Source organism: Serinus canaria, chromosome 7 (assembly GCF_022539315.1).
Source record: "Serinus canaria isolate serCan28SL12 chromosome 7, serCan2020, whole genome shotgun sequence".
NCBI classification, from domain to species: domain Eukaryota; kingdom Metazoa; phylum Chordata; class Aves; order Passeriformes; family Fringillidae; genus Serinus; species Serinus canaria.
Genome location: NC_066321.1, coordinates 8,934,630 through 8,944,699, shown reverse-complemented (window position 1 = coordinate 8,944,699; position 10,070 = coordinate 8,934,630). Strand labels below are relative to the sequence as shown.

At 44.3% G+C, this 10,070-nt stretch overlaps 1 protein-coding gene across 3 annotated transcripts in view; it reads right to left on the bottom strand.

Annotated features, from left to right (window-relative positions):
* Nucleotides 1–6: 6 nt before the first annotated feature.
* The window catches only part of ESYT3 (extended synaptotagmin 3), a 35,043-nt gene continuing 24,979 nt past the window's right edge, over nt 7–10,070 (bottom strand). For 2 of the 3 annotated variants that reach the window (XM_030241583.2, XM_030241584.2), the window contains exons 15-23: nt 8,990–9,055; nt 7,591–7,677; nt 6,621–6,770; nt 5,670–6,103; nt 4,560–4,649; nt 3,901–4,032; nt 2,346–2,451; nt 1,710–1,759; nt 7–816 (exon numbers count right to left, since the gene is read on the bottom strand). In XM_030241583.2, coding sequence (XP_030097443.2) covers nt 780–816; nt 1,710–1,759; nt 2,346–2,451; nt 3,901–4,032; nt 4,560–4,649; nt 5,670–6,103; nt 6,621–6,770; nt 7,591–7,677; nt 8,990–9,055 — 1,152 coding nt within the window. In that variant the 3' untranslated portion in view covers nt 7–779. The remainder of the gene's footprint in view (nt 817–1,709; nt 1,760–2,345; nt 2,452–3,900; nt 4,033–4,559; nt 4,650–5,669; nt 6,104–6,620; nt 6,771–7,590; nt 7,678–8,989; nt 9,056–10,070) is intronic. The other variant, XM_009087814.4, reaches the window with a different exon arrangement.

Below are 10,070 nucleotides of genomic sequence, written 5' to 3'. Positions count from 1 at the left end.
ACAATTAGAAGTTTATTGTATAGAAACAAGTACACCAAGCTTCCAAAAATATTTTGCCTCATTATTATTAAAGCTTAGTTTACAAAACTCTGCTGTTCATCAGACGGAATCTGGGTTTACAAGATTTTGAAATGTACTGTAACAAAGGACAAACCAGTTAAGGTGTCACGAACTAAAACCTTAATGCCATCTTGGTAAGTTCATATCCCTGCTTTTGGAAGCTCATTATTTACATACCTGCAGCCACAGTCAGCTAAGGTACTTTTGAACAGTGGACTAACAACTTCTTAGGTTTTTTTTTTAAAAAAAAAAAAGCTGTTAAAGAGTTTCTCTTTTAAAAGGTTTTGTAGCCCTATAGCTGAAGAATACTGTCTCAAACTATATTCTAAGTACACCACTGCCATGTTAAAATAACATGAACAATTCCTAGGGCCATCAGACTGCCAAGCAAAGTAATGACACTTGGCTGACAGTCTAAAATCTCCCCAGGTACAACCCTTCTTTAAGAGAGGTTTCACACTTAGAGGTCCTTTGAGGAGAGATTTGCCAGAAGTAGCAAAAATAAAGGACTTATTCTTTAAGGAGAAATTATTCCCTGTGTGGGGGAAAATAGTTTAACTTCAGTGAGAACTAATCCCTGAATAGGATCATTAAATTTGCATGTCCTGAGCTGGAGCCTGCTTCAAATTTGCAATGACTGTGCAAAACACGTTAATTACAAGAGATATGTACATCCATAGGAAGTTGAAAAATTAGTAACTTATGTACATGAGAAGAAATCAGATTTTCTTGCGTCTGCTCCTTGTCAGCTCATACCTGCAAGACAGACACAATAAGTAATTACTGTAGTTGAAAACCTTCTTAACAGTTTCAACTGGCAGAGTAGAGAAAACTTGGGCTGCTTTCTTGCTTCTGCTTCACAGGCAGCACAGCAAAGGAGGCTTCAGAGATGGCCTCAAACTTCAGCTCTTCACCAGGAATTTTGGGTTTATCCTTTTTTCCTCCTCCCATAATTGCCCAGAGACATACACACAAGCTGGCCAGGGAAATGTGGTTTTCCTGTTGGAATATTGGCTCACTGCCTGTGCAGATGGCAAGCTCCTGGACTACCCACACTACATTCCTCAGGCTCCACTGAAGGAGAAAGAAGGAAGAACTCCTGCCATTTACTAAAGACACAGAAGTGAAAAAACCACCCAAGCCTGGTTCTCTGTTCTGCCTCAGACCAGGAACATACAAACCTCAGAACCACAACGAACGCACAAGCAAAACTGTAAGTGGCTTATTATAATAGTTTCTATAAATGCTTTGTAATTAAAGTTTTATCATACATATATATTGCTGATCAGAGTATTTAGTTAAGATCTTTATTCAAGTTAAAATTTGTTGCCAGGTTACTTTAATAAACAAAATTCTTTTACTTATGTGCCCCTGTGGCTTTTATGGCAATTTAAAATATGCTGAAGACTATAATTGACTCAGGCATCTCATTAAAGCTGTCTCACAGGGCAGGCACTGCACAGCCAGTGGATTAACACACAATTTAGATAGAACTACTAGATTAGCTCAAGTTAGTCCTGCCTTTGTAGGTCAGATATTCTTCTTGCTCACCCAAACACAGCCCAGTTACCAGCACTCACTCCCACAGCAGTCATGCAAGCTCCCAGCAAAGCATGGGCAGGTTTGGAAGTGTGGAGATGAGTACTTACCATTGGGCAAAGCCTTTTATTAAATCCTCCCGGGACAAGTCAATACGCACCTTTAAAAAGCAAATTTTATTTGTTTGTAGGTTATTCAGCATGATAATTGATTAACTAAGCTACCACTCCTCCCAAGTCAGACCCACTTTCCAGCTGTGGGGCTGCAGCTCAGGCTTGAGGAAAAATGGAGCTTCCCACATTCCCAGCATAGTGTAGGCACGAACCAGCTCCTTTTCCTATAGCACTGCTTGGAGATTTATCTGTCACTGAAGAAGCAATTGCAGTTTACTTTTCACAGAATCAAAGCTGTTCACAGAAAGTCAAAGCAGTGGTTGGCAAATTGTGGGGTTTAGTCCCAATGCCTTTCTCAGCTCTGTGTTTGCACTCTTGGAGCTGTTCCCTTCATGGGCAGCACCAGGGCCCATAAACCAGGGCTTACTTCAGGAACACCCTTCTGAAATGAGACCATGCAGCTCCCACATGGACACAGCCTCATTTGAGATGAAAATCTGGCAGAAAAAAAATTGTTTCCATATTGCCAGTCCTACCACTGAGAATCAGTTACTGGAGCCACATTTCAGGATTTCAGGAATAGCCCAGAGTGATCAGCTCTGTTCTATCTGTAGTGGAAATTTTTAAACTTACTTTCCCCAGCTCCTTCCTCTCCTGTGAAATGAATGGCCTGCTGTTTTTCACTGCAATGTCCAGTGTCCTTTTCTTGACATTTTCCAAAGATTCAAAAAATTCAAACCTTGAAATAAAGTTTAAAAAGAGACTTAGGGCAAAACCTAAAATCCTGTGAGTACCAGTGGACAAAATACAGTGACAGCGTACAGCATCAATGGCCAGGACTTTAACAGGGAAGGAACACACAGAAAAGGCAATTCTGGAGTGAGGTTTTATCCACATTGCAGGGAACCTTTTCCAGGCCTCATGAAAGATGACAACACTGTGTTCAGACTGTCCACCACGCCAGGGGGAAGGAGGAAAACATGCATCCATGATGAAATGTCATTTAACATTATTTTCCCCCCTCCACAGAAGATCAGCATGTTTTCCGTGCAATGTTCATTACTCAAGAGGAAATAGTCATGAGCCAACCCCCCAAGTTCACAGAGCAGCCTTGCACCATACCAAGAACAGACAAAGGCTGAAACCTGTGGCAATTAAATTCTTAATGGTTCTGACTCAAGCCTTTGGCACACATGGCTAATGTCAAGTGAGTTTTGTCCGTGCTAAATCACTCCAATTCTGCCCACCTGAATAGCTTTTCCTCAAGTCAGAGCTGTGAAACAGGTAACGTGTTTTGGAGCTAAGCATTATCTTTAATTGAGGATGTACAGGCTAAGTCAGTACTGAGGATGGGGAAAAGGAGATGCTCTTCCCAGCTGCTAGGATGGCACTAAATCAGTGCAGTTACTTAAGAACAGATATAAGCAAAATCCTCAGCTTTGGTTTTTTGAGTGTTAAGAAGGAATATTTTAAAATCATTTCTCCATTTCTGACTTACACAGAAAGGACATAACACAGGAGAAATGTAAGCTACCCAGGATCACCCAATTAACATATTTTGATGTATACCTTCCTCTAATTATGGAATTAAAACCATCTCTCAAAAGAGCTCTACTTTTAAGTGTTACTGTGTTTGGGTTTATGCGAAATACATTCCATTTCAGTGGCAGAGCTGTGACTCTGTCAGCAAAGAGGTGGGAGCATTTTATCCTGCTCCCACCAAGGCTTGATGACAACATCCACCTGTGTGCCCAAAGGATGCTCCAGCCTCAAAAGGCTCTGTACTTCTGACTGGACCTTTGGAAAGATGTCAGAATAAGCATCAGGCAAAGCAGTGTGAACAGAGCAGTAGGCTCTGGGAGGTACCTGAATGGACAGATTGCCTCTGCCATGGCAGGGAGTTAAACACAGCATGAGAATGTCAGTGTGCAAAGAAGCAAATGCAGCCTGGGGCAGGGAAAGGGCAGGGAAGAAGGTGTACCCTTCTTCTGGGGGACTTGCAACACCACAGGCAGAGCAAGGCCAGCCCCAAGTACTTGTAAATCATAGTCCAAGTGGCATTTGTTTCAGAAAAGCTGGAAACATTCACGAGAGTCCCTAGGAGCTACACCAGCACTCCTTAAGAAGCCCTGTCATTACACAGAGATCATAACTATTCCAACCATAATAACAATTTACATTTTCTTACTTCTCATCGTATTGGGGATTCAGAGTTTTTTTCTTAACAGAAGTCTTCTTCCTGCTTGTCCATCTTCTATCTGGAAGCAGGTATATACGGACATATGGATCGATTCCACGATTGGAAGAGGGTACCAAGTTTCTGTTAAAAGAAAAACAGACAATCAAGGCAGGTTCTCTCACTCTGTGTTTTAATACCTTGGCTCTCTTGGCATCAGACCAACACTTCACAGGCCAAAAACATTCATGCCAGGAGCTGGAATATATGCAAATAAAACTTTAAGATTGTTTAGTTAAAATTTTTACTCCTGAGGGTGTGGCCACTTACTGGGGTTCCTAAATTAACAATTACAAATTCGGTCACAGGAATCAATCCTTGTCACAATGGCTATCCCAACACCGCAAGACACACACCAGTTGTCAGTGCTGTCCAGAGGAAATTTTGGGTTGGTGACAGCTGAAGCATCTCTCCTGCAGTGAACACAACTCACTGGGCTCTCTCCCTGACCTGCTGCTGGCACTGACCAGAGCTGGGCACAGAGAGGCTGCACAGTTGGAAGCCAGCCACCACTAAGGCATCTCCTGCTGCACGTGGCTCTGCTCCAGCTTTGCTGGATGACTGGCAGAGCTCAGAGAGCTCTTCCCTCTGTGAGCCATCACAAGCATTACCTGCAGCCATTGACCAGCACGACGAGGCTCTGCCGGATGGAAGCGTAGCGCACGGTCAGCTGGATCTCCCCCAGAGGCATCTCAGTCCCGCTGCAAGACATCACACAGTCAAGGCTTTTAATACAGCCACTGAGCAGCCTACAAGCAGACTAAAACCAGCTTTCAGGGCACCATCCTTCTTCCTGGCATTCTAAGATTTGCTATCTAGGAAGCAGCTGGACCACAGAGGTTCCACAGAAGCCCCATCCCTGCCTTCTCTGCGGGTACCTGATTTCAGTCCCCTGACACAAACTACCAAAAAAGCCCCTATGTGGCCCACTGTAGATGGAGCAGCAAGTACAGGTTAGTGTGTCATACATTCCCTCAGGAATGTCTGTATATGCAAAATGGGACCTTTTTCATATTCCATTCTGCATGTTATTAAGGTGGCTCAAATCCAAAACATTGCTTTAAAATGGTTTAAAAATCATTTATAAATTAAGCCCTGTTCAGAGCTAGAAAATTCACCAGTCATCAATTCTCTGGTTTATAACTACTCTGATGCTCTCTTAAGTGAGGTGGATCTTTGTAACTTCTATTGATTAAGGGGTCCACAAGCTCCATTCTGTGCCCTAGGAGAAACAAATCCTTCTGTCCATCCTTCCTGACAGAGCAGCCTCACACTGAGCACTGTGAGAAGGACACACACAAGCACACCTATCCACAAAAACTTTCTTCATTGCATTATCAGTCTTAAACATATTGGATAAACATATTCAGAGCTTTAAACAGCCAGAGGTGCTTATCAAAAGTTCAGGTTATTACAGAAGTGTGACGTTCAGACTTAGAAATCCTATTGCTAAATGAGTGTTGAGAAGCTCTGCAACAATATAAAACCAAGACATGCAGCACTCTTAGGAGAGCCATAGAGTGAATACTTTCACTTTATATCTGCTCTGACAGTGCCCTGTAATTTACTTTGCTGTTGACTGGAATACCTAGGTCAATTCTTTGTAAGGTGACTTGAGACCCAACACCCCAGATGATTTAGCAGCCTTGAATTCACCTCTATGCAACACTAACTCCTAAAATTTCCCAAGAGAAGAACAATTCAGCTGGAAGGACACCTACTTATGAATGTCCAGGTTGCTGCTACTTAATTCAAAGCAGGAAGAAGGCAGGGACCCCAGTGAAGTGACACTGGGTGCCACCCTCATTTCCTGCAGGACGGGCAGTGTGGGCACGGCCGCTGCTCCGCTGGTCAATGCTGATGGTGGGCCCTGCTCTGGATTTTGCTTGCCCTCTGCTTCATCAAGGCCAGACACAGTTTCACATGGTACAGGGGCTCCTGAACTGTCTTTAGTGTCCAGGTGTTCTCCACTGTCCTTTTTTGGCAGAGATTCAAGTGCTGCAGAGTCTTTGCTCATGGGAGGTACTTTTGAGACTTGTGGAGAGGAAAACTTCTGCAGGTTTCCAGCCTTCTCCATGACACGCACAGGACCTAGCTTCGAGGCATTGACACCAGCCTTGACTCTTTGTGGATCAGGTTCTTCAACATTCAGTGCCTAAAAATCACAAGGGAAGACAGTGAGTGCTGCTCCCACAGCACAGGGGTGAATGCCAGTATTACCACCCAGAAGGAAATTTCACCACAAAACTGTAACAGCAGGACTCTGCCATTAGTGATGAAAGGGGCCCCTGGGATTCACTGTGGTGTTCTCTCCTCTTATCCTACTGTGTTTGTACTGAGCTGTATAAACACTGATGCACAGCATGGTCAGGAAACAGCTCCTAAGCATCAGTGCTGATTTCCACAGCTTAGACTTTCTCAGTCCAGCTCTTTATTGTTGTGAGAAAATTTTCAGCCATGGCACTGCACTAAGTTTTATGAAGCTTCAGGAATATCTCTCAACTCCACCATACGCTTCTAATTTCACTTAAATACCTTCTCACACTTCTGCTTTCTACTCAACTGTGTAGCAAAGCTGCCTTTCTTCATGCCCACCTTTCACTTCTTTTGACTGGCTACAAATGGATGCTTCTGCAGGGGAGACCGAGTGAATACGGGAAAGAACAACTCACCCGCAGTACGAGTTTCATCTTAATGAAGCTGTCTGAGCTGGAATGGTCCAGCTGGAATCTCTGTTCCAGAGTCATGCTTGGGTCCTTAAGTAAGTGAGAGAGACATACCACTGAAGTTCCCAGGGCACTATCCCGCTCCTTGTCTTTTATCTGGGGGATGTAAGAAAACAAAAGTTTTTATTAGCTGGCAAACTGGGAAGTGCACCACTGGGAATGCAAAAGCAAAGCAAGAAAGTATTTCAGACAGAAACCAAAATTAGCTTATTTGCTTCAGTATGGTTACATCCAAATGGGTGATGCCATTATTTCAGCAGGGTAACAGGTTAGTGCATTTGGAGTGAAAATCCCATCTCTAACTATGCAGAGAAAGACTGCTTTAGCAGAAAAATCATGCCCCGAGATTCTCTTGATTTTCCTTGCTCACTCTGGCGACAATGTCTTAAGCAGCTGAGATGGCAACTGTCTAAATCTTTACATGTATTTTAGGTAACAGTTTGTTTAGCCTATTTAACCTCAATACACCTTCCAAGTACAATTTCTTTCTGCATCCAGGTGACCAGCCACAGAACTGGCTGTGGCTGCAATGCTGCTATTGAGAGACAGGGCTGCTTAACAAGCCACAACACAGAGGGGAAGAGGTAGAGAATCATGAAGGCTGCAATTTCTGACAGCAAAACATTGATGTCTTTACTACACACAGACCTGTATGAAATGTCCTTTGCATTTTGCAGCCAGAAATATCCCACATTTTGAATTAAGATACTGCACATTACATGATGCTAGAACAAAGGTAGATACCACCACCACCTAATACAGAATTGTCTGTGCAAAATGTGCTTCTTCCACCTTTTAGTAGGAGGAACCCAGTATATGACAATCCCACACAGAAACAACCAGCACTGAGCTCCATAGAAGATGTTTCCTCCTACAGATGTGCAGTTGGTCTTCAAAGGAAAGGCTTTTCTCTCACCTCAATGTGGAGTGACTGGGAATGAGCACTGTGGACAAAGAAGGTGAAAGCCTGGCCCCACTTGGGATCTTTGCTGAAATTGCAGGTCTGCAAAAAGAACATGCATTAGCTTGGTCTCTGAGAAGCAAAGAATCCATGACACTGATCACCAGAGAGGACCATAGTGGCCCTCAGTGATGCTACACCCCAGCTGTAGAGAGGAAGTGGAAATTCCAGGTCAGAAGCATATGGAAGTGAAGTCTCTGGCAAAACCAGAACAAGTTCTTTGGGGCGTGGAAATGCCAAAGAACAAGTTCCGTGAGCTGCAGCTGGCCCCACCAGCACTGCCTGGACCAGCAGCCTGCCTCACCTGCAGCGACGCACCGCTCCCTCCCTCCCACCTTCCCACCCAGGGAGAGCCAGAGCACTGCTCCAGCCTGCAGCACTCTGAGCCAGTTCCCAAAGGTGCAGTGAGCTGACAGGCAAGGGCAGGAAGGCTGGAGGGGCAGTTTCAGGGGTGTAGAACTTGTGGGAAGAGTAGGAGGGCACAGCTTCAGCACCATCCACTTCAAAGAGGAAAGAGCATGGAAAACACCCAAGGGGACTGTGGCTGCTCTGTAAACCAGCTGTCCCTGCCAGGCCATGAGTGCAGGCAGCAAGTGGAAAGGAGCAGGGAAAGCCTGGAAGCCTGACCAACTTAGGAGAGGCAACTGATGTAGTAGGGAAAGGGAAAGCCACAAAAGGTAAAAATGCAAGTAGAAACCGATTTCTGGGTAGAGCAGGTGGAAGGAATTAAGGAAAATAGGTGCCAGTCCTGTACGCTCGTCTGTAGCCAACAGGATTCATTCTTATTTGCTGGGAGTCCAAAAGAACAAAGGGCTCAATCCACATCCAGCTGCAGGACAAGGAACATGGCAGCTACAGGGAGGGCAGAGCTCAGCTGTTGATCATACTCATGAGGCAAAAGTAATTTTTAAATAATGAAAAAGGAACTGGAAGTGAAGTGGAGGAGATGCAGATCCATCTTGTCTGGATTTAAAAACAAACCAAAAACAGTAAAAGTGTGATACACAGGAGCCAGGAAAGACTCTGAGGAAGTAATAAAAGACAGCTTGATGCAAATGACACCCTGCTCTGAGAAACCATGAGCTGGATTGGAGGTTTATAGATCTAGAGTGCCAGGGCCAAGATGAACTCTTAGACACTGGCGTGGAACTACACACGTGTACAGCAGCTGGTCAGACACCCTCCACCACAACTTGGCAACACAGTTGTTCCACTCTCAGGCTCTGCAGCTATCACTACAAGTACAGCTCTTCACATCAGCTTCACAAGAAGTCCTTTCCTTCCTAGGGAATACTTGATACTTCCCATAAGATGGAAAGTACCTAATGAAAGCAGAAGAATTAAACAGCCTCACCTTACTCTTCTGAGTCTTGTTCCCAACTGTGAGCAGGACAAAGGAGGAAGGTTCTCGTTCCATGTTCTGTCATTTAATACAAGTAAGAAAGAACAAGGCAGGAAAAAAACATTAAGAAATTTATAGTTTTCAGGAAGCAATATCAAACCACTACTCTTACTTGAAGTAAGTTGCTGGAAAGCTGACAGTATTTTCTGGATGTGGGACCCCTGAGGAGTGTAGCACACAGGAAAGCCTCCAGCAATAACACAGCAGTCTTACTCTCCACCATCAAGAGTACACATTTAAGCCAAAGCTTTATGTATTTAGGTTTCAACAGGTGAGCAGTTTAAAATTTGTCAGAAGCTGGGAGGAAACAGAGAGGAGAGCTGAAGGCTCAGTGGGAAATCATGGTCTTCCCTGACTGAATCAGGAGTCTCAGAATTGGTTTCCAAGGCTCAGGACTTGCTCCAAAGCAGCTGGAAGTGAGTCCTTGGCATCAAATAACACTTCCTGTCTGGAAGCAACAATACTGAACCTCTTGCTCCTCTTTGCACTAATGCTATAGAAGTTAAGCCTGAGAATCTGGTCTTGGCACAACACTACTTACAAAGTGCACACAGTGAGGTCCAGAATTAAAGATTCTTGACTGTGATGTGTACATTCTTCCCTATACCTGCCATTTACATCACAGTAGCAAAATGCAGTATTTGGGGGAAAAAGTAAACAGAAGCTATGAGACAGAAGGTATGAATGACAGAGAGGCCTCTGAATACCTCTAAAGGCAAGGGGGGAGGAATCTGGTCAGGTCTCCAGTGGACAGGAAAGTTCCCAAAAATGAGCATGTTTCTCCCTGCTCAATGTCTAGCTGGAACAGTTCAGCAAGGGAAGAAAGAGCAGCAGCAGCAGCAGCAGCAAGGATATTATGACTTAGTCTGATGTCTGGAGGCTCTCTTTTGCGTAAGAAAGAAAGACAACCACACACACAATCAAGCATTTCTGTGTTGCCCTCCCACTTTGGCCTCCTAGGCTTTCACTGGGGTGGGCTTTCAATCACTACTTTGAACCCCTGCTCATCACTTAGATTCTGATAGTGGAGAGA